This window comes from Canis lupus, chromosome 31, assembly GCF_003254725.2.
Source record: "Canis lupus dingo isolate Sandy chromosome 31, ASM325472v2, whole genome shotgun sequence".
Taxonomy (NCBI): domain Eukaryota; kingdom Metazoa; phylum Chordata; class Mammalia; order Carnivora; family Canidae; genus Canis; species Canis lupus.
Window position 1 is genome coordinate 27,561,772 of NC_064273.1, and position 27,268 is coordinate 27,589,039.

Consider the following 27,268-nt stretch of genomic DNA (forward strand, 5'->3'; position numbering starts at 1 on the left):
GCCCGGCTTTACTCTGCAGTGTAGATGTGAGTTAACATTACTAGTTGGTATATTGGAGGGAAAGGCCCCACCATTCTGGGAATTTTGACTTCCTTACTGATGATTCTCAGAGGCTAAATCCTAGGGCTCCTCTCACATTGAGTCCTGCTCATTCCAAATATTTGGAATATTTCTCTCGATTGCACCCAAGGCTCTTAAAAAAAAAATGAATGGATAACTTAGAGTCATTCCCTACTGAAACCTCAAAGAAGCCTTGTCACACGTGTCATCAGCCAAAGGCTGGGTGAACTCTCAGCCCTATTGCCTAAGAGCCGGATCTGTGTGGGATTCCGGCCCAGGCAGACAGCCTTTTCACTAGGAACGAAATGCAGCTGATTGCTTCGTTCCTGGAGGACTTAGATAAAAGCCAGGAGGTGTCCTCAGTTGGGCCAAGTGGGTCCTCTTGGTTTAATTAACTGGCTATGTGTACATGAGAGAGGCTAAGTTCAGGGCTCACATCACTCAATTTCTGCGCTCAGATATTAAATCTAAGGCAGTGATTCGCTGGTTGCTCAATAGCCCCAAGAACCGCCTTCATGTATGTCAAGGGCACTGCCAGCCTTTTGCTGTGGTTTTATTAATTTTTTAAATCATAAAACAAGCAGCGAGTGTCCTTCCAGTCCTATTAGGCATCTTGTTTTTCAAGGGGTCCAGGTACCCTTTTTCAGGGCAACCCAGAGCTTTTGCTGGTAACCTCAGTCTCCTGCCTTGTAGCTCTGTTTATTTTGGACTTCTATCAAGGAGGGACAGGGTGGAAAGTTCTACGTGGGGGCTGAGATGTCAGGCACAGCCCCCTGGCCTTTCTCCCAGCCAAACAGCTCGGAGAAGTGGGCAGGCCTTGAGCTCGGAGACCCACAGACACACTTGGATGACTTTACAGAAATCCTGTTGGCCAAGCTCTCCCAGGGCTCCGACCAGCTCTGGATGCAGACATGGCCAACGAGACCAACGCCTCCACCCTGTATGACAGCTACGAGTACTACCTGGACTACTTGGACCTCATTCCCGTGGATGAGAGGAAGCTGAAAGCCAACAAATGTGAGTTCTGAACCGGGGAGGCCAGCTGGGCAGAGGCTGGGGGTTGGCCCAAAAGACTTTCTCCACTCACCTCCAACAGATGTCAAAGAGGAGCCCAAACATGACCCTCTACTTGGAGATAGAAGACAACAACCCAGTGGTATCTGGTATTAGGCTTGAATTAGACTTGAATCTAACCCCCTAAGGCCCTCAGCCACTTGGGGAGCAGAAATGCCTTTAAGACAGATTTCTTTGATTGCGTTTGATTTGTCTGGGGTTCCAATAAGCAAGGTGAATTTCTTCGAATGGTCGATTTTGCATTCTCTCTTGCTCTGTGCAGATTCGGGAGAGGTCATCGTGTCCACCCCTAAGATAAATGACTTACTAATTTCTGTTAAAATACCAGCCTATTTAATTTTTTTTGTATTTTTTTGTTGGAGTTCGATTTGCCTACCTATAGTATAACACCCAATGCTCATCCCATCAAATGCCCCCCTCAGTCACGCAGTCACCCCATCCCCCCGCCCACCTCCCCTTCCACTACCCCTTGTTCTTTTCCCAGAGTTAAGTGTCTCTCATGTTTTGTCACCCTGATTTTTCCCACTCATTTTCTCTCCTTTCCCCTATAATCCCTTTCACTATTTTTTATATTCCCCGTATGAATGAAACCATATAAGTGTTTGTCCTTCTCTGATTGACTTACTTCACTCAGCATAGTACCCTCCAATTCCGTCCACGATGAAGCAAATTGTGGGTATTCTTCGTTTCTAATGGCTGAGCAATATTCCATTGTATACATAGACCACAGCTTCTTACCCATTCATCTGTCAGTGGACACCGAGGCTCCTTCCACAGTTTGGCTATTGCGGACATTGCTGCGAGAAACATTGGGGTCAGGTGTCCTGCCGTTTCACTGTATCGGTATCTTTGGGGTAAATTCCCCGCAGTGCAATTGCTGGGTCGTAGGGCAGGTCTATTTTTAACTCTTTGAGGAACCTCCACACCGTTTTCCAGAGTGGCTGCACCAGTTCACATTCCCACCAACAGTGTAAGAGGCTTTCTCCACATCCTCTCCAACATTTGTTGTTTCCTGCCTTGTTAATTTTCCCCATTCTCACTGGTATGAGGTGGGATCTCATTGTGGTTTTGATTTGTATTTCCCTGATGGCCAGTGATGCGGAGCATTTTCTCATGTGCTTGTTGGCCATGTGTAGGTCTTCTTTGGTGAAATTTGCTGTTCATGTCTTTTGCCCATATCACGATTGGATTGTTTGTTTCTTTGCTGTTGAGTTTAATAAGTTCTTTATAGATCTTGGATACTAGCCCTTTATCAGATAGGTCATTTGCAAATATCTTCTCCCATTCTGTAGATTGTCTTTTAGTTTTTTTGACTGTTTCCTTTGCTGTATTGAAGCTTTTTATCTTGATGAAGTCCTAGTTCATTTTTGCTTTTGTTTTCCTTGTCTTCATAGATGTATCTTGTAAGAAGTTGCTTTGGCCAAGTTCAAAAAGGGTGTTGCCTGTGTTCTCCTCTAGGATTTTGATGGATTCTTGTCTCACATTTAGGTCTTTCATCCATTTTGAGTCTGGTGTAAGAGAATGGTCTAGTTCATTTCTTCTGCACGTGGCTGTCCAATTTTCCCAGCACCATTTATTGAAGAGACTGTCCTTTTCCCAGTGGATATTCTTTCCTGCTTTGTCAAATATTAGTTGACCATAGAGTTGAGGGCCCATTTCTAGGTTCTCTATTCTGTTCCATTGATCTATGTGTCTGTTTTTGTGCCAGTACCACACTGTCTTGATGACCACAGCTTTATACTACAGCTTGAAATCCAGCATTGTGATGCCCCCGGCTTTGGTTTTCTTTTTCAGAGAAAGAGAACTCTGGCTCTTCCACCCCTGGCTATTCAGGGTCTTTTCTGATTCCACACAAATCTTAAGATGATTTGTTCCAATTCTCTGAAGAAAGTCCATGGTATTTTGATAAGGATTGCATTAAACATGTAAATTGTCCTGGGTAGCAGTGACATTTTCACAATATTAATTCTTCCAATCCATGAGCATGGAATATTTTTCCATCTCTTTGTGTCTTCCTCAATTTCTTTCAGACGTGTTCTGTAGTTTTTAGGGTATAGATCCTTTACCTCTTTGGTTAGGTTTATTCCTAGGTATCTTATGCTTTTGGGTGCAATTATAAATGGGATTGACTCCTTAATTTCTCTTTCTTCAGTCTCATTGTTAGTGTATAGAAATGCCACTGATTTCTGGGCATTGGTTTTGTATCCTGCCACACTGCCGAATTGCTGTATGAGTTCTAGCAATCTTGGGGTGGAGTCTTTTGGGTTTTCTATGTACAGTATCATGTCATCTGTGAAGAGGGAGAGTTTGACTTCTTCTTTGCCAATTTGAATGCCTTTTATTTCTTTTTTTTAAAGATTTTATTTATTTATTCATGAGAGACACACACACACAGAGAGAGAGAGAGAGAGAGAGAAGCAGAGACACAGGCAGAGGGAGAAGCAGGCTCCATGCAGGGAGCCAGATGTGGGACTCAATCCCGGGTCTCCAGGATCACACCCTGGACTGAAGGCAGTGCTAAACCGCTAAGCTACCCAGGCTGCCCACCTTTATTTCTTTTTGTTGCCTGATTGCTGAGGCTAGGACTTCCAGTATTATGTTGAATAGCAGTGGTGAGAGTGGACATCCCTGTCATGTTCCTGATCTTAGGGGAAAGGCTCCCAGTGCTTCCCCATTGAGAATGATATTTGCTGTGGGCTTTTCATAGATGGCTTTTAAGATGCTGAGGAATGTTCCCTCTATCCCTACGCTCTGAAGAGTTTTAATCAGGAATGGATGCTGCATTTTGTCAAATGCTTTCTCTGCATCTATTGATAGGATCATATGGTTCTTGTCTTTTCTCTTGTTGATGTGATCTATCATGTTGATTGTTTTACGAGTGTTGAACCAACCTTGCATCCCAGGGATAAATCCTACTTGATCATGGTGAATTATCTTCTTAATGTACTGCTGGATCCTATCGGCTAGTATCTGGTTGAGAATTTTTGCATCTGTGTTCATCAGGGATATTGGTCTATAATTCTCCTTTTTGGTGGGATCTTTGATTTTAGAATTAAGGTGATTTCAGCCTCATAAAATCAGTTTGGAAGTATTCCATCCCTTTCTATCTTTCAGAACAGCTTTAGTAGAATAGGTATTGTTTCTTCTTTAAACGTTTGATAGAATTCCCCTGGGAAGCCATCAGGCCCTGAACTTTTGTGTCTTGGGAGGTGTTTGATGACTGCTTCAATTTCCTCTCTGGTTATTGGCCTGTTCAGGTTTTCTATTTCTTCCCGTTCCAGTTTCGGTAATTTGTGGTTTTCCAGAAATGCATCCATTTCTTCTAGATTGCCTAATTTATTGGCATATAGATGCTCATAATACGTTTTTAAAATCGTTTGATTTTCCTTGGTATTGGTTGTGATCTCTCCTTTTTCACTTGTGATTTTATTAATTTGAGTTTTTTCTCTTTTGTTTTTAATAAGGCTGGCTAATGGTTTATCTATCTTATTAATTCTTTCAAAGAACCAACTCCCGGTTGTGTTGATCTGTTCTACAGTTCTGGCCTCTATTTCATTGAGGTCTGCTCGAATCTTTGTTAACTCTCTTCTTCTGCTTGGTGTAGTTTTATTTTCTGTTCTTTCTCCAGTTCCTTTAGGTGCAAGGTTAGCTTGTGTATTTGGGTTTTTTCCAATTTTTTGAGGGATGCTTGTATTGCGACGTATTTCCCTCTTAGGACAGCTTTTGCTGTATCCCAAAGATTTTGAATGGTTGTATCTTCATTAGTTTCCATGAATCTTTTTAATTCTTCTCTAATTTTCTGGCTGACCCTTTCATGTTTTAGCAGGATGTTCTTTAACCTCCATTTGTTTGAGTTTCTTCCAAATTTCTTCTTGCGATTGAATTCAAGTTTCAAAGCATTATGATCTGAAAATATGCAGGGGACAATCCCAATCTTTTGGTATCAGTTGAGACCCAATTTGTGACCCAGTATGTGGTCTATTCTGGAGAAAGTTCCATGTGCACTTGAGAAGAACGTGAATTCAGTTGCATTCAGATGTAAAGTAAGTATCTGTGAAATCCATCTGGTCCAGTGTATCATTTAAAGCTCTTGTTTCTTTGGAGATGTTGTGCTTAGAATATCTGTCATTTGCAGAAAGCGCCGTGTTGAAGTCTCCCAGTATTAGTGTATTATTATTTAAGTATGTCTTTACTTTGGTTATTAATTGATTGATATACTTGGTAGCTCCCACATTAGGGGCATAAATATTCATGATTGTTCGGTCCTCCTGTTCGATAGCTCCTTTAAGTATGATATACTGTCCCTCTTCATCTCTTACTACAGTCTTTGGGATAAACTTTAATTTATCTGATATGAGGATTGCTACCCCAGCTTTCTTTTGAGGACCATTTGAATGGTAAATGGTTCTCCAACCTTTCATTTTCAGGCTGCAGGTGTCCTTAGGTCTAAAATGAGTCTCTTGTAGACAGCAAATAGATGGGTCTTGCTTTTTTATCCATTCTTTTCAGTTTTATACCTTTATTTTACAATCAGTGATTAGTTGTCATCCACATTAACAGTCTGTAGATTTTTTTAAAGTGGTGACAGGTATGTTGGTAACCAGCGTGTAGAGCTTGTTCGGTGAATCTTCATCCTCATTACGTTTTCTGTACTACCATACACGGATACAGTATGGAACATTCCTTATTCCTTTGGCCCAGAGCTTTGTTGAGCCTGGTGTCAATGCACACCTCTGGAGTTCTCATATCCTTCATGGAAAATTTCTGGATTTCTTTGAGTGTCCGAGGGGCACACTTCTTGAAACCCACTCCATGGATACGTTTGTGAATGTTGATGGTGTATTCTCTGGTCACTACCTCATTGATGGCAGAATGGCCCTTCTTCTTCTTGCCACCCTTCTTTGCCAGGCCCTAGTTGGAAAAGAAGTGCGTGAGGTATTGTGGGAGAGGGAAAGCAGCATCCTACCAGCCTATTTTAATCTTCCTGGTCCCAGGAAGGACCAGCAGAACAAACCAACATCTTGTGCTCATCTCTCTCTCTGAGTCTTTCTCTCTCTGGTTAAGTTGGTGCTCTGTGAACAATCTTCTCTGATTATACCAGCTCCTCCATCAGGATGACAAGTTAGCTGAGGAAATGAGTATGAAAAACAAAATAGAGAAAAACAAAGTCCCCAGTACAGGGGATGCATCCTCTGCCAGCCCCACATCTCCTTGGGGATTTCATGCCCTCCAATCACAAAATCTGTCAAAAAGTAATTGTTGTCACTAAAAGAAAAAGGATGCTTTTTATAGGAAAAGCAAGAGAACCTGTTTACACACCAGCTCAAAACTGAAATCTAGGGACGTCTGGGTGGCTTAGTGGTTGAGTGTCTGCCTTCGGCTCAGGTTGTGATCCCAGGGTCCTGGGATCAAATTCTATATTGGGCTTCCTGCGGGGAGCCTGCTTCTCCCTCTGCCTGTGTCTCTGCCTCTCTGTGTGTCCCTCATGAATAAATAAATAAAATCTTAAAAAGGAAAAAACGAGAAACCTGAAATCTATTTGGATGTTATTGCTAACAAAAGGCTGATCCCTGACAGAGCCTTGGAGGAAGTCATCTAGAATGTCTTGTGAAAAAGCGTTCCTATTTCCAGTTTCCCTTACAACCTCCAGAAGCCTAGGTACCCATCCATGTTTGCTGAGGACTTACTGTGTCCCCAGCATAACCCTGAAGCTTTTGGGGGGAATGATAGATTTGGTGTGTGTTTTCCAATGCAAGGTATATATATACTCATGAAATTAAAATGCAGATTTTGGCACATACATCTCACAATAAGAGGACATATAGTGATAGGGAGAAAGTGACAGGGCTGAAATAAAAGCCCACTCATGTGTATCAACAGAAGTTCAGAACTTCAGGATACATTTTCATCTGGAAAAAAAATATAGATTTGGTTTTTTCCTTTTTTTCCCATTGTTTTGTTTTCAAAATGTAGATTTGTATTCAGGAAAATCTTTTTTTTTTTGTAAAGATTTTGTTTATTTATTCATGAGGTCAAATATTTATTTGATTTTATTTATGTATTTGACAAATGAGGTTAAATAAGAAACTCCTCCTCAAACTCCCAAATGCAATATAGACCATCTCCATGAGGAAATGGTTTCAGGGGAAGCCCAGTTGCTGGATTTCCCCTGTCCACCCTAGATGTCAGGAGTCTTTGACACCCACAGAGAGAGGTACTCCTTCTGGCTTTCTTTATTCCTGTTCTATCTCAGTCTTTATGTGTTATCTGAATTTAATTTCCATTTTTTCTAAAAAAGAAGTTTGGGGCCAGACAAAAATGCTCTCCCAGGCTGTTTATGTCCTGGATGGGTCGTTGCCTAGCTTGTTCTAGGCCATCAGGTGGGAGGCAGTGGCACACAGATGGAAGGAGCCTTCCAAGCAGCAGAACACCAAGGACAAAGGCTCTGAGGCAGGGGAATGAATGCCCACTGTATCCCAGGGATGAAAAGAGAGTGCAATGACTAGTTCCTTGAATTTTGGAAACTACCTTGGAAACATCTTTTTCCCCCTTGAAATGGAAACCACTTCATCATTTCTTAAGTCAGTGCAATCCCTCAACCAACAAGAAAAATGATCAGTAGAAATATGAACAAATGATACAAAAAGACAGTCACAGAAAAAGAAACTCAAATAGCCAATGAATAGGAGAAAATGCTCAACTCCACGAGTACTCAGGGAAGTGCACTGGGGAAGGACATGGAGATACCATTTCACACTCATTAGCTCAGCAGATACTAGAACATTGATATTCAGAGTGTCCAGGTAGGAAGCAGAGAAATTAGTATTGCCTTATGCTGCTAAGGAAAGCATCCAAGGAAGATGCCATGAAAGCTTACGTCAACAAAGTAGAAGATCTAAAGAAAAAATATGGAATATAACGGCTGGATTTGGCTGCCAGCAGTGCATTTCGTCTAAACTGATCTAATGTCTTGTTTTTCTAATACTGTGGATGACATGAAATCATGCAAATAGCCCGTTAACCTAGGTCCTGAAGACCATGCAGGACATGGCTCCAAAAGAGTAGGGGCTGCCATGGTTACTGACCTGCACTGAGTAGTTTTTATCCAGAAATCAATTAAAGTTGCATTTGTTACTTTAAAAAAAAATGAATGAAAACCCAATGAAAATTGGGTTCACCATTTTGGAGATGGAATTGCCAAGGACCAGAAAAGTCAAAGATCGGGGCATCTGGGTGATTCAGTGGTTGAGTATTTGCCTTCAGCTAAGGTCGTGATCCCAGGGTCCCAGGATTGAGTCCCACATTGGGCTCCCTGCATGGAACCTGCTTCTCCCTCTGCCTATGTCTCTGCCTCTCTCTCTGTGTCTCTCATGAATAAAAGACTTAAATCTTAAAAAGAAAAGAAAAGAAAAGAAAAGTTGAAGATGCTCACAAGGCATAAACCAGGTATCCCTGTCCCAGGCGCCCCGAGGGAACACTTGTATGCAGCCACAAGGATACACTGTATTTCCGTGTTCACTGCAGCACTGTTTGTGATAGTCAGAAATTGGAAATGACATCGTATCCATCAACAGGAGGAGGGATAAATAAGTTATGATCACATTACTATCACCGGCAATATAGAAGTGGTTATAATGCATGAGCCAGATTTGCATGTGCCAATATGAGCAGATTGCTTAAGTATCATGAAGGTAAAAAGCCATGGGCAAAATGATACATCCTACAGAATTAACTTATGTTAATTATTAATGATCCTATTGATTATAATGACATCTCCTTAAATTAAAATGACTTTGTTATAATTAATCGTGTAATTAATTTATATTAGTTTGTAAACACAAAAATACACATGTTCTTTGCTATGGGGGTGCATACTCCTAGGAAGACGTAATTGCATTACATCAATTTTAGGATTGTGGTTTCCCCTGAAGGGGAAGGGCAGTGGCCTGGGGAGGGGGGAGGGGGGTTCCAACCTTATCTGTAATCATTGAATATCCTTTTTTATTTTTATTTTTTTAAAATATTTTATTTATTTATTCATGAGAGACACAGGCAGAGGGAGAAGCAGGCTCCATGCAGGGAGCCCAACGTGGGACTTGATCCCGGGTCTCCAGGATCACACCCTGGGCTAAAGGTGGCACTAAACCACTAAGCCACCCAGGGATCCTTAATATCCTTTTTTTAAAAATTTTTATTTATTTTTTTAAGATTTTATTTATTTATTCATGATAGACATAGGGGGAGAAAGAGGCAGAGACACAGGCAGAGGGAGAAACAGTCTCCATGCAGGGAGCCTGATGTGGGACTCGATCCCGGGACTCCAGGATCACACCCTGGGCCAAAGGCAGGCGCTAAACCACTGAGCCACCCAGGGATCCCCCCTAATATCCTTTTTTTAAAAAAGAATCTAAAGCAAGTATTTGGTGCATAAATACTCTGTATTTTTCTATATATTTGGAACACTTTATACTTCAAATTTAAAACACATATGTATTTATTTTAGAGATACAGCACATGTGTGAGTTGAGAGAGGGGCAGAGGGAGAGGAGAGAGAGAGAGAGAGAGAGAGAGTACCTCAAGCGGACTCTCCCCCCACCCCCCGCCCCAGCACAGAACCCAACAAGGGGCTCAATCCCAGGCCCCTGAGATCATGACCTGAGCCAAAGCCAGAGTCAGCCACTTAACTGACTGAGCCACCCAGGCGCCCCTAAAATATATATTTTTAAAGGTTAACATGCTTTTAGTAAAAGATTCAGACAGTAAATTACTTCACTCTACTGTTCAGAAAAAAATCAGTGTTAGCATTTTGATGCCTGGCCCACCAGGGTTTCTCTGCGTCTTACACCCCTATGCACACGGGCACACACCGCTGTATACACAAATTTGCATACACAAATGGACTCCTACTCTTCACGCTGTCTGTAATAACTCCTGAGGGGAAACTGAGAACTCCCTTGAGTTACCTCCCTCCTCCTTGGCCCCGTCTGTGACTGCGTCAGGCAGGGCCCAGCTGGTGGCAAAGTGGCCATTCTCTCTAGTGGATGGATGAGCTCAGCTTGGGGGTGAGGGTGAGGATCCTGAGCCTGCTGGAGGTTGGTGACAATAACTCCATGCTCTGGGCAGTCTGGCAGGATTGTAAACAGTTACTTCATTTTGACAAGGACCTTTTTTTTTTTTTTTTTAATCGTGAGAAATGTATATATTTTGTTACACCAGCCTGAACTAAGACAGCACCTCACATAAGTGGAATCATATGGTATTTGTCCTCTTGTGACTAACTTATTTCACTTAGTCTTCAATGCGACAAGGACCCTCTAGGCCATTTCGCCCATTCACAGAGCCATGTGGCAGAAAGAGATACATGGCAGGTAGACTTGACAACAAAAATGACCTTGAGCTGAGTGAAGTAAGTCAGTCGGAGAAGGACAAACATTATATGTTCTCATTCATTTGGGGAATATAAATAATAGCGAAAGGGAATATAAGGGAAGGGAGAAGAAATGTGTGGGCAATATCAGAAAGGGAGACAGAACGTAAAGACTGCTAACTCTGGGAAACGAACTAGGGGTGGTGGAAGGGGAGGAGGACGGGGGGTGGGAGTGATTGGGTGACAGGCACTGGGGGTTATTCTGTATGTTAGTAAATTGAACACCAATAAAAAATTAAAAAAAAAATGACCTTGAGGTTGATCATCTCCTGACACCAGAAACATAGACACTCCTGGTATGGTGATCCTATCAGGGTTCTCCAGAAAAACAGAACCAGTAGGCTGTATGTCGATATGGACAAGAGGAGGCGGATGACAGGGGTTGGTTCACGCAGTGATGGAGGCTCACCAGTCCCCCCATCTGCTTCTGAAAGTGGGGAAATCCAGAAAGTTGGTGGTAACTCAGTCCAAGTCCAAAGGCCTTAGAACCACGGAAGCCGATGGTTTAAATGCCAGGGTCCAAAGGCCCAAGAACCAGTGTCCAAATGCAAGAGAAAATAGATGCCCCCTTTCAAGGAGTGAGTGCAAAATTTGCCCTTCCTTTGCCTTTTTAAAATTTTAATATTTTATTTATTTATTTGAGAGAGAGAGAGAGAGGATGAGTGATGAGGAGGGAGAGAGAGAGAGAGAGAGAGAGAGAGAAGCAAACACCCAGACACCCCGCTGAGCAGGAAGCCCAATGTAGGACTCGATCCCAGGACCCTGAGATCATGACCTGAGCCAAAGGCAGTCGCTTGACCACCTGAGCCCCCCGGCGCTCCTTCCTTTGCATTTTTGTTCCACTCGAGCCCCCAGCGGATTGGCCGATGATGCCCACCCACACCGGTGAGGGCAGATCTCCTGACTCAGTCTACTGAATCAGCGCTGGCCTTTTCCAGAAACACCCTCACAGTCACATCCCAGAACCATGTTTTACCAGCTGTCGGGGGCATCCCTCAGCCTAGTCAACCTGACACATAAAACTAACCATCCGAGGGTGTGAACCGAGCTGGTCAGCAGATGAGGCCACTTAGTGGTGGAGGGAACAGGAGCCACAGCAGGATGTCCAGAGACCCGGTCACAAGCGTGACGGTGGATGGACACAGGTGACCTGGCAGCGGAGCCCCGTGTGGGGCGTCCACTTGTTATCTTGCCAAAATGCCAGCATGTCTCCTCGTCACTCATCAGGTCAGTCTGGGGAAATCCCTTCACCAGCACCTCCCTCTCCCCCCCCCCACTTGTGTCTCACACACACACACACACACACACACACACACACACAGGTCTGCATCCCTGCTGCCATCCTGGACCACCAGCCAAAGTCTCTCTCACCTCTAGTTGCCCTAGTTGCCAGACTCCTCGGAGTCACGACCACTGTCCCCTTCTCTGGTCCCCTGCTTCCAAATCATCTGAAACTGCCCCTTCGGAAAATCAGCCTGCAGGCTCGCCTCCTTCTTCCCCTTGGTTCCTATGTCTCTCTTCTCTTCCATCTCTCTCAACCTCTTTCTTCTTTCCCTGGTTGCACTCTCCTTGGCTGACCAACACCCTAGGATGGCCCAGGACCATCACATGGATGCCTCTTGGGGAACTGAGGCACATCAGATGGCCATCTTAACTCCCCTCTTCTCCCTGCAGCCCCACAAACATAGGAATAAAGCTGCCACTATCCAGACCACAGAAATCAGAAAAAGGCTCCTACTCTGGGAACACAGTCAATCGCAACCCATCTAGGGGGAATTCCTTGAGCAGTGCACAACCCGTGTAACCCTTCATGGGTGCCACGGCCTAGGAGGGACTCCAGGCATAACCTGTCATGCTGCTCCCTGCCCCTGCCGCCTCCAATAAGTCTCAGCTCCCCTTTTCCTCTTGGTAGTCGCTCTGAAGTTTGGTGCTATCGATTTTGTTTTTCCTTCTTCTTTTTTTTTTTTTAAAGATGTTATTTATTTATTCACCAGAGACACAGGCAGAGGGAGAAGCAGGCTCCCTGCAGGGAGCCCGATGTGGGACTCGATCCCAGGACCCCGGGATTGTGACCTGAGCCAAAAACAGACATTCTACCACTGAGCCACCCAGGCGTCCCTCAATTTTGATTTTCATTCGTCTCAACAAGGCCCACTCCCGCACTATTCCAGAAACACACCAGACCTGTCTTACCTTCTTGCTTTTTGCTCATGATTCATTCAACAATCAAAATTCTGTAACTATCCATGATAGGCCAGGCAGCTAGAAGGAGGCACCAATGCAAAAAGGCTAAATCCCTGCCCCTGATTTTTCTCAAGAATGATTTTATTACCATTATTACCTATTTTATGATGGCGTGTTTCCAAGTAGGTTACAGACATCAGGACATCCCTCCAAGAAACTTAGGAAAATAGTATCAAGTAAGAACACGCCACTATATCTAAACATTTCAATAATGATGTCTCGGTGTCATCTAATATTCAGTCTATACCGGACTTTCCTCATTTCCCTAAAAGATGCTTACGAGCCACTTTGTCTGCTCTGTGTTGATGCGCTACATCAGGTGACATCCCTGCAGCTGGCTTTTGTCTAGAACGGGCCCTTTTTGCAGGAGACACGGACTCAAGGAAGAGAGAGAGAGAGAGAGAGCGCGGGCCACTCTTTTTGTCCTCAACTGTCCGGCCAGGTGGCAGATGCGGATCGTGAATAAGCTGCTCGGCGATCAAGGGTGTTGTGCTGGACATTTGCAGAAGTTGCCAGCAGAGCACAGAGAGGGAAGTCGTAAGGAAGGCTCCACGGGGAAGATGGGCTAGGCTGAGTCAGCTGACCCACAGGGTCTGTGGCAGGCCCACAGAGGACCGGCCCTCAGTGGGGAGAACAGTCACACGGTGCTTCCAGGAAGCATGGCAAGGAGGGTGTTTTGGGGAAGAGTGACACGGGGCGGGGGGGAGGGGGGGGACAGACCCTTCCAGATCAGCCACAGAAGATTCACGGAAGCTGCAGGGAGTCATTTAAAATTATAAGTGGAGAAGAGACAAGGTCCAATTTGCTTGCTAAAAATATCCCCCTGGCTAATATAGGAATTTGAGGTTTGGGTGGGTGGTGGGTGACACATGGGCAGGAAACAGCCACACGCTGGGCCTGGAAGCATAAAGTGCAAAAGATCTCTACCCTCAGGAGTCGGCAGTCTAGGAAGGAGCGTGCTATGGTGTTGCAGCCACGGGGGATGAAAGTGGGGGGGGGGGAATCCTGGGGCCCAGAGAAGCCAAGGGACTTCCTCAAGGTCATCCAGCAAAATATTTGCAGAGCTGGGACTTCAGTTCTAGGCTCTGATCCCTTAGGACTGTTCCCAGGACACTTGACATGATTAGTGGGCAGCCTCTCTCTCACCAGACGGTAGGAAGCAGCAGAGCAGGGGCCTGTCCGGGTCTTGACCACTCTGTCCCCAGCCCCTGACTGCAGCCTGGCACGCGTAGGCCACAGGCTCTGCGGAATGAAGAAATAAGCTAAAGCGAAGGAAGCAGCTCTTGTGCACGCTAATTTTCATGATGGATATCTGTCGTCAGTTATCAAGTTATTGCCTTCTAAATACGCTCTGTGACCAACGATGGAATTCCTTGAGAGTGAGCGGGGAGTTAAGCTTTCTCAGGATGGGGCCCTGGTTGGGGGGGGGGTGCCTCCTGTGGCAGGAGGGCTGGGGGTTGGCAGGTGGGGGTGTGAGGACATGTGGTGTAACCAGCCCCAGTCACTGGCCCAGAACACAGTCCCTTCCCATGGCAATAACCTCCCTGCAGCCATCTCGACCTGGAAACCCAGGCCTCTGGGCAATCCGTGGCCGGTGGGGGCAGGAGTCCCAAGGCCCTGACAGGGGGACTCCACTACCCGTTGTGGGTCATTTGTACCCCACCGGAACTCTGGAGGGCTGTCTGTGGTTTGTCCAGCAGCTCCAGACCAGCTCAGGCCTGGCTGATCTAGCCAACATCTCCCCCATCCAGTGGCCAAACCACCAGACTCCATTGAAGTCTGAACCTCTCCCAACTGTGTCCTTCCTTGGTGTTATGCGCTGGGTTGTGGCCCCCACCCAATTCCTATGGTGAAGTGTTCACCTCCCACTCTTAAGAGTGTGACAATATTTGGAGAAGGAGTGGGGGTGTCTTCAAAGAGGTGATGAAGTTCTATTGTCCAAGGGTGAGTCCTAATCCAATATGACCAGTGTCCTTATAAGATGAAATCAGGGCCCAGACACCCACAGAGGGAAGGCCACGTGAGGACATGGGGAGAAGACAACCATCCACCATCTGAGGAGAGAAGGCTCAGGAAGAGTCAACCCTGTGGACACTTTGGTCTTGGACTTCAGAATTGTGAGAAAATCCATTTCTGTTCCTCGAGCCGCCATCTTAGTCTGTTCAGGCTGATATAACAAAATGTTGTAGGCTGGGTGGCTTCTAAACAACAAAACAGGTACTTCTCACAGTTCTGCAGGCCGGGGAGTCCCACGTGAAGGCCCCGGCAATGGTTGTGTTTGGCTGAGGGACCTTTCTCCCTGGCCCCCTGCTGGCGTCCTCTGGCTGAGTCCTCTCAGGGTGGAGGGGGTGAGGCAATCTCTCTGGAACCTCTTGTAGAAAGGCACTAATCTCACTCATGGGGGCTCCACCCTTATGACATAAGCACCCCCAGAGCCTCCACTGCCAGTGGGTATGAGGAGACATAAGAATTTAAGGGAATGGGGGCGCCTGGGTGGCTCAGTTGGTTAGGCCTCCGGCTCAGGTCGCCATCCCAGGGTCCTGGGCTCGAGCCCCACATTGGGCTTTGTGCTCTGGGAGGGGGAGCCTGCTTCTCCCTCTCCCTCTGCTGCTCCCCCTGCTTGTCCTCTTTCTGTCAAATAAATAAATAAAATCTTAAAAAAAAAAATTTAAGGGAATGCAATGTTCTGGCCTTAACACAACCTGAGCAAAGGAACACACCTGGGGCCCCTCCCTCAGCCCCAGGGGCACCTTGGAGAGTTTCCTTATATCTTATAGATACTCTTTTATCCCAGTTAATGTTTTATATCAGACTTCCCATTTGTCCTTCTGTGGGGTTTCTACCCCCTGCTGGGGCCTAAGCTGCCTCCACGTCCCCTCCAGTCTTCATCTGCATAATTGCAGGGAACTGCTGCATTGAAAGCAGGCTCCTGGAGCGCAGTCAGGAAGCTGCTTTAATTTTTCTCCGGGCCACAAACCTACTTAGTGGTGCCGGCTCCTCCCCTGCCCCTGGGGACAATCTGGAGCAGGCCTCCTGCTCACTCTTAAATTAAAAAAAAAAAAAAAAAAAAAAAAAAGTCTACCAGTCAGTCTAGTTAGCAAAGCGAATGTCTAATCCTATAAAATAAATTTCAAAAGAGTTTAAAAACGAGCCACCTTCAAACTTCATTCAAAGTGAGAACTTCCTGGGGCGCTGGGTGGCTCAGTGGTTGAGCGTCTGCCTTCAGTGCAGGGCGTGATCCTGGGGTCCTGGCATGGAGTCCCACATCCGGCTCCTTGCATGGAGCCTGCTTCCCCCTCTGCCTGTGTCTCTGCCTCTCTCTGTGTGTCTCTCATGAGTAAATAAATAAAATCTTAAAAAAAAGAGAGAGAGAGAAAGAAAAAACCCAAAGGAGAACTTCCTCTTTTCCCGGCTCAGGGCAGGGGTGCCTCTTCCTTTTTTGCTCTGCTGGCAACTTTCTCCTGGCCACCTGCCCCATCCTGGTTTGTGACACATCTTCGCTGGGGCACGAGGGATGGAATGAAGTGAAGGGCAGAAAGGACAGCGGGGTTTGGCAGTGAGGCAGCTCAGATTCTTTTTTTTTTTTTTTTTTTTAAGATTCTATTTATTCATGAGAGACACACAGAGAGAGGCAGAGACACAGGCAGAGGGGGAAGAAGGCTCCCTGCAGGGAGCCCACGCAGGACTTCATCCTGGATGAAGGATCCAGGATCATCCAGGATCAGGCCCTGGGCTGAAGGCAGCGTCAAACCCCTGAGCCACGGGGGCTGCCCCGGCAGCTGAAGACCCCAGCACTGTGAGCCCGCGGTGTCCCCCGCAAGGGGCCTGCTCTGCTACTGCAGTGCCCGAACCCTGTTCCTGTCAGCTTTGCTTCCCTTCCTCACATCAGCACGGTGGGAGGGGGGGGTCCTCGGCATGTTCCCTGGGACGACAGTCACCAGCTCTGGTGACCGGTGTGGGGAAGGTGACTTCCCTCCGCAGCTGTTATTACTTCTTGGCTAAACTCTTGCACTGGCCTCTTCCTGGCTCCCCTGCCCCCCAGTCACGCTGGGGACTGGCCCTGGTCTGGGGGGTGTGGTGTCCCCTGCCTGGAGCAGCAAGTCAGGCTGGCTCCTCCTCTCCTGGCGGGAGCTTTGAGAGCCCCCACCAGGGGCCATGCTCTCTCTTGCTGCCCTTGTGACCATTTGATCCTCAGGATTCTGTGCTCTGAGGCCAACCTCCACCTGGACCTGCTTGGTTAGAGGCCCACCTCCCCTCCAGGCCGTGCTCAAGCACGCGTCCCTTTAGGCCAGCTCCAGGCCGGCTCTCAGCCCACACCCTCCAGGGACACAGCTCTGTCCCTCGTCATCTCGTCATCTCCGCAGAAGGGTGATTCCTTCTACTCTCCTGATGCTGATTGCTGAATCTCTCGCTTCCCAGATTTCCTCAAGCACACATTACATTCCAATCCACCATGTCCCATTAAGTGCAAAGGACACGTGCAGAGTGCCCTGGAGTGGCACTACTGCTCCTACAGGGTGCAGGGCCGTGGGGGAACTCTCTGCTGTCTCTAAAGAAAATCCCTTCGAGGTAAGGATCCCAAAACTAGATTTTAAGCAGCCAACACCTATGCTAGTCTATTCGGGCTGGTGTAACAAAATATTATAGACTGGGAGCTTCGACTATGGCCATTCATTTCTCACAGTTCTAGAGGCTGGAAGTTCAAGATCAAGGTGGCAGCAGATTTGCTGTCTGGTGAGGACGTGCTTTCTGGCTTGTAGACAGCTAGTTTCTTACTGTGGGCTCACATGGCCTTTCTTCCATGCCTGGGAATGGAGAGAGCCTGGGGGGAGATGCAGCAGGGAGGTTGGGGGGGGGGGCGCTGGGATGGGGGAGAGGGAGAAAGAGTCTTCCTTTTCTTCTAAGGACACTAATCTCATCATGGGGCCCCACCCTCATGATCCCTTCTAAACCTAATGACCTCTCAAAGGCCCCACTTCCAAATACCATCAGTCTGGAGATTAGGGCTTCCACACTGGGAGGTGCGGGGGGTGGGGGGGTGGGGGGGGCATAGTCAATCCACAGCCCCGCCTTTCTACAGAGCCCACTATGACCTCCCTGTCTCCCCTAAATATTGCAAATAAGAGCTGGCTGCCTATGCTGTTTTGTACTTTGCTCTTATCGACTCAACAATGTTTCATATCCTAGCGGGGTTAAATATTCTTTCACAAAGATTTTGCAAACAACTGCATGGTGTCCTAGAAATTTGTATTTTTGAACATAGAGAATGATTGTCGGATTTTGCCAGTACAAGCAGTGGACTTGGGGAGAAGAACAACTTCTGTTGTGTGTCAAGTAAAGATGATCTGGCCTACTTTTGTCCGCAGTATTTGAACCCAAAGAAGTTTACTAAATAGTCAACAACAGCAAACCGCCCCAACATGCAGAAACAGAAATCTCCATCATCCACACTCTGGGCTACTGTTATCACTGTGTCATTTTTGTTTTCTGTAGTGATCAGCCAAAGGCAGTGTCAGGCGGTCTCAGGGAAGCTCTGTTGTTACTTGGCTTTGAAGGTCGGTAAGGTAAGCATGAGGCCAGGTGAGGATGGACAGAGGTCACACTGCAGAAAAGCAGGGGAGCTTCATTGCTGACAAATGTACCTCTCTCTCTCCTCACCAGTTCCTCGGAGTTGGATCTCCGACTCGGTCAAACAGATCAGAGAGCTTCACCTCTCAGTTCTGTGCAGAGGTACATATCAAAGGCAGAGTGATGCTGGGCATGGAGCCATGAGCCAGGGATGCTTTACGGTGAGACAAAGTCAAAGCTTCTGGAAGGTCACCTGGGGCGGCTGGTTGAAACGTGGAAGACCGGGCTGGGTTTGACTTTCTGTGCCAAGTAGAGAAGGAAACAAAACAGAAGGAAAGATATCCAGATTCATGCATTAACCTAACAGGCAGGAAGGATTTTAAGATTTTTGTGTTCATGTCCACACATTGGAATTTATTCCATCATGGATAGGCAGATCATTGGAAACTATCTATCTATCTATCTATCTATCTATCTATCTATCTATCTATATTTTCCCATGGAGCATTCAGCGCTGACTTGAAGGCTCTGGGCTGCTCTTTCCCAGGGTGGGCTTGAAATTGGGTGTGATTTTGTTACAGGGACTTCACAAGGATTTTTATCCTTGTGATTTTCAGATGTTTTCAGGGAAAGGTTAAGAATATCCCCAATACTGTCAAAAAGGGGGAAATGCAACTCTGTTTCTTGAGGATTTGCCTGAGCTAATTATATGTTTGCTTTTCCATCTGTCTCCTTTTCAGAGGCAAAGCTTAGGGGAAGACAGTCCCAGATATCAATGTCACCCCAGCAATATATATTATTCTAATGCGATGAATCTCCAGATACTGCTCTGATGCTCCCTTGCAGGGAGCAGTAAGATGGCTTGATTTCCCTCAGGTAGTGCCTGGCTTTCATGCTGTATTATTTACTTCTCAGGTCAAGAGGTCTTCTTCCTTTAATTATGGCTTAGGAAAAATTTGTCAGGGCCTACATCGACTTCCCCTGATGTACTACTGGTTCTGGAAGATTCAATAATAAGGTGGTCTGTACATCGGCTGCTCTCATGGAAACAGGTCACTAACTCATCTCTTCTGAACACAAGGCAGAGAACTCATGATACATAATTCTTTTCTTGCATCGGAGCAATTAATTTCATGTTACTACTTTAACGGAGACTTCTGACTCTTCAGCAAATGGTCAACCCTGTGGGTAGGACATAAGTAGTGAAAGTGATTTTTAAACAAGATTTGAGCCTGTTTACCTCAGAATGACTTTCCCATGGAGGAAGTCCCAACTAGAGGTGCTACACATGAATGATTCCATTATTGCTCAAAAACTTCTTGGGACTCTTCTTTTGGAACTGACTTTGGTAGTGACAGCATATTCTATGGGACATCTGCAGTGCTAAACTACGTACATCTCTCCAGGGTGGATTTGCTTTTGGGAAATAGTTAAGAATCACCCATAAACCTATCAGGTGAATGGGAGGGATGACAGAGCTGAATGGTACCACCTGGGGGGTGAAAATAAGATATGATTTTACAAAGTAGCAAAACTGTGTGTGTGTGTGTGTGTATTATATGTGTGTGTATGTTCTTGATGTTAATTCCAAAAGAATAATTGAAAAGTACTTTGAGGGACCCCTGGGTGGCTCAGAGGTTGAGCATCCGCCTTTGGCCCAGGGTGTGATCCTGGGGTCCTGGGATCAAGTCCTGCAGGGAGCCTGCTTCTTCCTCTGCTCGTGTCTCTGCCTCTCTCCGTGTCTCTCTCATGAATAAATAAATAAAATCTTTAAAAAAATAAAAATAAAAAATAAAAGTACTTATGAATCTTTGGCAAATGTTTGTAAATGTTTAATCAAGATACGTATTTCAGGAAAATTTATAGGACTATGATAGAGGATGATTACTGTGAAAGTCAGCATCCATTTGGGTTTGTAAGTCTTGGTGTGCTCATTGAAAAAGTGAGCTTGTTTACTGATTCAATGAAGAAGACTGGTTATGAGTAAGAGGACCAGACGAAACAGAAGTAGGTTTCTCTCTCAACGTAAAAGTCTGCAGGACCAGGCGCTGGGTCTGCTCCGTGGAAGCCTCAGAAGCCAGCTTCCTTCCAGCTCCTTGCTGCCTGCCCTGGACCTGTCCCTCAGGTCCGAGCCTCCCACCAGCAAAGTAGAGTAGGGACCCATGAAGGGATCCATAGTTACTAGAAATCTAGCAGTCAAAAAAAAAAAAGAAAAAGAAAAAAAAGAAATCTAGCAGTCTCTGTAGGACATCCAGAACAGCCCCCCTCACATCTCATTGGGCAGAACTTTGTCACATGACCATATCCAGCCAAAAGGGAGTCTGGGAAATGTAGTCTTCATCTCAGGCCTCAAGAGGCAGGGCCTCTGTTACTGTGAAAGCACTTGCGAGCAAACATCAGGATGGGGAGCCACCAGTCTACACCACAATCACCTTTGCTCATATCCTACATTACGGCGGAGCCTGAAGGACACAGTGACATCGCTTGCCACAATACCCTCTTAACAGAAATAATAATTTTAGTTCTTTTTATCATTTCACGACCATTAACTAGGAATGGTGCCATGTGCATTCTGTATGCATATCATTTTATTTAATCCACTCAGCAGTCTATATAATACACACCATCACCCCCATTTAACAGGGTTAGAGACGTAAAAATCCCAGATTGCCCGAGATCCCGTGCCTAGAAAATGGCCAATACAGAGTTTGAATTCAAAGCCACCCACCTGAGAACCTAGGTCCTTACCCCCAGCGTTGTACCCCAAGAAGGGAAAAAAAATCTTGGAGTTAGTCTCCTACCAGGATGCTGGGACCCAAATGCTAATTAGCAGCATTTGGAGGAATGCTAAAACAGGTTTAGCAGTTAATAAAATTTAACAAAACTGGGGTGCCTGCCATACGAGTAGGGAGTATATGGGTCAGATTACTTCCTCAGCTCCGAGGTAGGATGAGAAATCCCCCAATGTGATGCCTCACCATGCCTTCTTGTCAATGGATTGTGGATGCCTAATCCCCTCATTCTGCCAGGGGGGAAGGGCAAGAGAAGAGAGGGTGAGGGGTGAAGCGGAGGAGGAGGAGAAGGGGGGGAAGAGGCGGGAAGGGAGGATGTTTTCTGTGACTGGGCCAGTTTCCTTGTCAAGCCAGCTTGGTGCTCCCCATTGTAAAAACAAGCTCAGGGATGTTTAAACATTTCCATCACCAGGGCAGCTCTTCCCCTGGAACAGAATGTTCTCTCCAAGCACTTAGACTGAATCTTCAGGGGGAAGAGGAAAAAGACCTGCATTTTTTTGGCCATCTTTTTCAACAGAGCATAAGGAAAGAGAATTTATTTAGTACAGGAAATGGCTACTGATAGCCTTTCTGGTCTGAGAAAAAAACTCAACTCACACATCTCTGAAGACATCGTGTTCTGTGCAAGGTGTCGTGTCATTTCCTGCCCAGTTAGGTGGGGATAGTGACGGAGGGCCAGGCGGACCAGTGTGAGCCCAGGGGAAGGGGAGGGGCTGTCTCAGCTGGGAAACTTTTGAATCTGTTTTCTTAGAGGCCCGGACAGAACTTAACTAGGTGCTGAAGACCTCAAAGCCTGTATTATTATGAAGGACAGAGAGCAGAGGTGTCTGCCTAAATCTAAAACACCCTTACAGAAGAAACCCAAAACTTCTGAAAGCATTTATCCCGTCACACTTTGGGGGTTGTAAAATCAATTGTGACCGGCCGGTGGAAGCAGAGCAGGTGTTCCAGCATCGTGCGTGGTGAGCAGAGAATGCTCAGAACTTCAGAGGCTCCTTTCAAAAGTCCTTCAGTTTAGGACAGACAGTAACGACCCCATTCCCTGTTTCCTGGGAGCCCACAGGCCCCCTTAAACTGGTCAGTGCTCTGGGGCACCACCATCTGTTTCCAGAGAGGATGTGGGGAAGCCAGCCTGGGGGCTTTCGTTGTCCTTGTCTGAGCAGGAAGGCCAAGTCGCTGACGCATTGTTACAAGGTGGCTGTGGGAGGGTGGGGGTGGGGTGGGGTGGTGGGGTGGTGGTGGTGGTGATTCCTTTGGCAAGAACTGCATCTATTTATTATCTCTTCCTTGTAACTGGTTCTGATGCTGTTAAGGCCTAAGATCAACTTTTAACAGGATTTCACTTTCTCTGGCTTGGGTCACAGAGAGTAGAGGCCACACTCTTTACTCAAGTACCATTATTTACCCCCAGGGCCTTCACTTCCGGCCCAGTGTGAAGGACACATTGATCTCTAACACTCCACCCATCCATCCATCCACCTACCCACCCACCCATCCACTCATCCATCCATCCACCATCCATCCACCCATCCACACACCCATTCATTCATTCATTCATTCATTCAGTTTGTTCCTTTCCTCATTTGTGTACCCATTCATAAACAGAACACAACACAGGCAGGGCTGGCTTATCCCCAAAGTACTGTGGGGGTTCAGGGGAGGATGCTGGGGGAAGACCGACCAGGAGAGAGGTGTCGGCCATTTCTGCTGCACTGGTTTGGCCCCCTCTGAATCCTTCACAGCCCCTGGCCTGAGTGGGTGCTTAATAAATTCCTGTGGGGTGATCACCCTTCAGTAGCCTCCTTTGCTCACACATGTAGGTGCCATAGCAGGTCCAGTTGGGGGCATCTGGGCCTGGGGGCATGAGCGTGTCTGGGCTAAGATACTTGCACATGCTAATTATGAGCCCTGTGCCCTGTGCCTGCCCCTAGAGGAACCACTGAGAAACATTATCGTATTGCAACAGTACCTAGTGACTTGTAGAACATTTCTGATCTGGATCCCAGGAGAATAGCACCTCCTGGCCTGCCAGGCTCTGCCCAGGGCCCCAAAGAGGCCAACGGTGTTTCCTAGTTTCCCTGCCCCTCCAGCCTCTAGCCCTAAATACAGGCACATTGCTATTGCTGCCTGCCCAGGTCTTCTTCCCTCCTGATCCTACTCGCCAAACCCCCCCAACCCTCCCTCCCACCCGCACCTGCCCCTGCCCCCAGCTGGCCAGATGCCCCTGACAGAAAGGGGCCAGTGAGGCCTGGGTTAAAAATTCTGCCTTGCCCGCCTCGGGAGCATTGCAGTACCCTAGTCTAGCTCATCTCCTCCTAAATCTCTTGCTCCTGGGGGCTCTGAGGCTGCCCCCAGTGGAGCAGTCACCAAAGGCCCCTGCGGCCCTCAAGGTGAAGGGGAGGTTGGCTGTCACACGAGCTGAGCTGCCCTGCTCATAGCCCTTTCTTTGCTCTCTGAAGAGGAAGGGGAATGAGGGAAGCAGCACCACCAGCAAACCCATGGGGTGCCACCCAATTCAGCAATCTCCCTAACTCACCCTGCCGCTAGTTGTTCTGGAAGAAGTCACTTCCTTGCTGCTCTGTTCCTTCCCAAGATTGTTGTTAATGGAAAGTCTTCCCAATGGTCACTGCTGAGAGGCTGGAAGAGAGAACACCTCTGCTCAGGGCCCTATGCCCCAGTGCTCGGGGGGCCCTCAGTTCCCCTGACACCGTGCTTGGGGGGCCCTCAGCTCCCTGGCCCAGTGCTTGGGGGGGGGGCCTCATTTCTCCCGGCTGTGGGCTTCTGTGGCCATCATGCTGAGATGCACCAACCCTCCTCCTGCAGATCTGATTGTCATCGCCTTCTGGGTGAGCCTGGCACTTTTCGTCATGCTTCTCTTCCTCATCCTGCTCTACATGTCCTGGTCAGGCTCCTCACAGGTGAGGTGAGTAAGGAGGGTGCCGATGCAGGTAAGTCACCGGGCTAAACAGTGAGTGACCGCAGGTCCACGCCATGGACTATTATTCAGTTGCAAAAAGGTACGAATCACCGATTCATTCACTCCGACACGGATGTACTTCAAAGACACTGTGTTCAGTGAAAGAAGCTAGACACAAAAGGCTCCATATTGTAGGATTCCATTGATCTGAAACACCTAGAATGAGTAAAATTCTAGAGACAGAAAGCAGATTAGTGCTTGTTCATGGGGCCAGGGCTGCTTTTTTGGATGCCAAGAATATCTTAAAGCAGAGTGTGTTGATGGTTGCACCATTTTGTGAATATATTGAAGATCTTTGAATTTTTACATTTTAAGCGGGTGAACTTGGCTGTATATAAACTCTATCTCAATGAAGCGGTTAAAGAAAATAAAGCCAAAGTGACCCCACATGCCATTAGGTCTTGTCAAATGACTCACTAGGAAAAGAGGACCCAAACTTAGGCATCTATGGCCACCATCTGTTATTGAATCCCTACTGTGTGCCTCAGCAGCTCAACCGGAGGTAAAATCTTGGGGCTCCAAGCAGTAATTAGCTAATAATTAACTTATCTCATTGTAGGTTAATTCTCCTGTGCTGGACAATTGGCCCACCACATCCAATTTCCCCTTCTAGCTTAATCTGCACCCTCCCTCCCCCCCCCCAGCTACTGCTGTCCTTAATGATGGTTCTAGCTAGGGACCTTGTAGTGCCTTTCCCTCTGCTTCAGCTGAGGGGACCAGGGGTGGGCAACTGACCCAACAGAGCCTGCCCAGGGCTGGCCAAAGCCCCTTGAATCATGGCCTGGCAGGAGAGCTGGGGCCAGGGAACACTGAGTGGTCTTGGGGGAAGACTGGGGCTGGCCGCCATCATGGACCAAGCTATCTTGGGGAGTGGAAACCATGAGCCAGCACAGGAAGCTGGCAGCAGAGAGATGAGCAAAGCTGGTATGGGAGAGGAGGGGATGAGGAGTGCAAAGCCCCTGAGAGAAAAGAGGGCAGCCTTGCTACCTGGTGGGGTCCCATGGCCAGTTCAGGGGGGACCTGCCCATCTGTGAATGTCCAGGTCTACCTCAGGGGGCCCTGTCTCCCTGCCTCCACCCCTCCCTGCCCACAGTGGCTCACCAAGTCACTTCTGGTTCATCTTGGTTACCAGGGGAGGCTGGGGCCGGCTGCTGAGCAATGAAGAAATCTATACTTTTCTTCTAGTCTTAAGAACTCACGTTGAATTTAAGCAGACTGATACTCTAAGAAGTACCTGGGGTGGGGCGGCGGGGGGGGACGGTGGAATGAATGCACTCTTCTAAGGGGACTTGTCGCCAGCCCTGTGCTAGGGACAGTTTGCCAGAATGGTTGCCTATCCTCCCAGTGGAAAGGTCCCCAGTCCGGAGGGCACACAGGCTGCTGTGGGAGAGGAGTCCTGAAGGTCTTTAGGGCTACAGTTTTATGGGGCAGATGGATGATGTTCACCTTGGCACCAAAGAAAGCACTCTCCAGGCACTTTGAAACAGCCAAGTGGGTCTTCAGTAAGACTTGGGAAAGACAGGCTGAGTTGTTCCTTGAGGAATTGCTCTTTCTATGCTTAAAAAAATAAGTACAGGGATGCCCGGGTGGCTCAGCGGTTTAGCGCCACCTTCGGCCCAGGGCCTGATCCTGGAGACCCGGGATCGAGTCCCACATCAGGCTCCCTGCATGGAGCCTGCTTCTCCCTCTGCCTGTGTCTCTGCCTCTCTCTCTAGCTGTGTCTCTATGAATAAATAATAAATAAAATATTAAAAAAAATAAGTACATAAATTGTGCTAGCGTCGTCTGAAAGGAGGGCTCTGCTCCATTGGGCCACCTTTCTGACCGTCTTCACTCATGTGGAATTATAACTCGTTGAAACTAGTTCTGTGGCATAGACTAGTTCTCTACCAATGTATCACCTCAGGTTGCCCTGATGATAGCTAGGAGGTGATTACGGTCCCATTTCATTGATGAAACTGAAGGCAGGTGAGATGTGGCGAGCTGGCTCACGCTGGGCAGCTGTGCCCACTGCCCCCAGCACCCCACGTTCAGGAGAGGCATCCAGAGTATGGATTTCTAGCTAAGATACAAGTTGGCTGGAGGCAGAGATATCTGAGCTATATATTCAAACATGGACGGATGGAAGGTCAACCTGCCTGCTCCCCATCGTAACTGGACAAGGGGAGAAGTGACCTCAGAGGGAATGACCTAGGGTCAAGGTCACCATCAAGCACTGCCTGTTAATTTCTCCACAGTGGTGACCTTTGTGAGCTGGGCTGACCCTCTCCCAGGGTCTGGTCCCCTAGAGGAGGTGCTTCAGCCCTGTGTTGCTTTCTTTACGGGCTTCGGGCAGGCAGGACAGTGCCACAGGAAAGCATCCAGTAAGTTCTCTCCCCAGCTTTGATGCCTGTCTCCTCCCACTTGCTCTGTCCACAGGAACAACGCCCAGCACCACCCAATATGCCCCTGGAGTCACAGCCTCCACCTCCCGCTCTGCATCCGGAGACACCCCCCAGGATCCATGGAGCTCGGGCGAGGAACCAGGGAGCAGAGTATCCAGCCCTGAGCAGTGGTTGTGGCCAGGAGCCCCTCCGACTTGCCCCACTCTGCACCCCCAGACCCACCCTGCTCTCCTCCAGGACTGACCTTCGATGGGGAACCCCACAGCATCAGCTGACATACAGAACAAGCAGGGCGAGCCTCCGCCTAGAGACAGAACCTCTCAATCATAGAATTGACATCAGCAAATCGGTGAACTCAAACCAACCAGGACACCGAAGTGCCTTCGCAAAGCCTGCTTGCATGTAGCAGGAAGGGCAACTAGGCCAGATGTACTCTCCAAGGGAGCACGAATATGCATTATCCGGGGCCTGCGGGACCCATCCTAGCATAGGGAAGTAGCCCTAGATATTGCTGATTTTTAGTGCCTTTTACCTGCATACTTACTCTTTGTGTTCACTTTGGGAAGGGTTGAAAATAAAACATACATGAATTAACTCTAAAAAATATTTGCTTATCTTTACTGGGCCACTTTTTAGTTCCAACTCCTACTGCTGTAATATAGTCTTTCTAAAATATTTATTGGGGGGGGGGAAGAGCACACGCATGTGTGTGTGTGTGTGTGTGTGTGTGTGCATGCGTGCG

General features: G+C 47.3%; 1 protein-coding gene across 1 annotated transcript; it reads left to right on the plus strand.

Annotated features, from left to right (window-relative positions):
* Nucleotides 1-398: 398 nt before the first annotated feature.
* LOC112661838 (melanocortin 2 receptor accessory protein) lies at nucleotides 399-27,130 on the plus strand. The gene is made up of 4 exons (XM_025449941.3): nucleotides 399-577; nucleotides 920-1,077; nucleotides 23,989-24,088; nucleotides 26,561-27,130. Exons 2-4 carry the CDS (start codon nucleotides 972-974, stop codon nucleotides 26,688-26,690), a joined length of 336 nt encoding a protein of 111 aa, XP_025305726.3. The 5' UTR covers nucleotides 399-577; nucleotides 920-971; the 3' UTR covers nucleotides 26,691-27,130.
* The last annotated feature ends 138 nt before the right edge of the window (nucleotides 27,131-27,268 follow it).

What these genes read in the sequence shown, in the direction of transcription:
- LOC112661838 (XM_025449941.3), top strand. Translation starts at nt 972, where the DNA reads ATGGCCAACGAGACCAACGCCTCCACCCTGTATGACAGCTACGAGTAC. An exon ending in GAAGCTGAAAGCCAACAAAT is followed by an intron (nt 1,078 to 23,988) that starts GTGAGTTCTGAA and finishes CTCCTCCTGCAG; the next exon opens with ATCTGATTGTCATCGCCTTC. An exon ending in TCAGGCTCCTCACAGGTGAG is followed by an intron (nt 24,089 to 26,560) that starts GTGAGTAAGGAG and finishes CTCTGTCCACAG; the next exon opens with GAACAACGCCCAGCACCACC.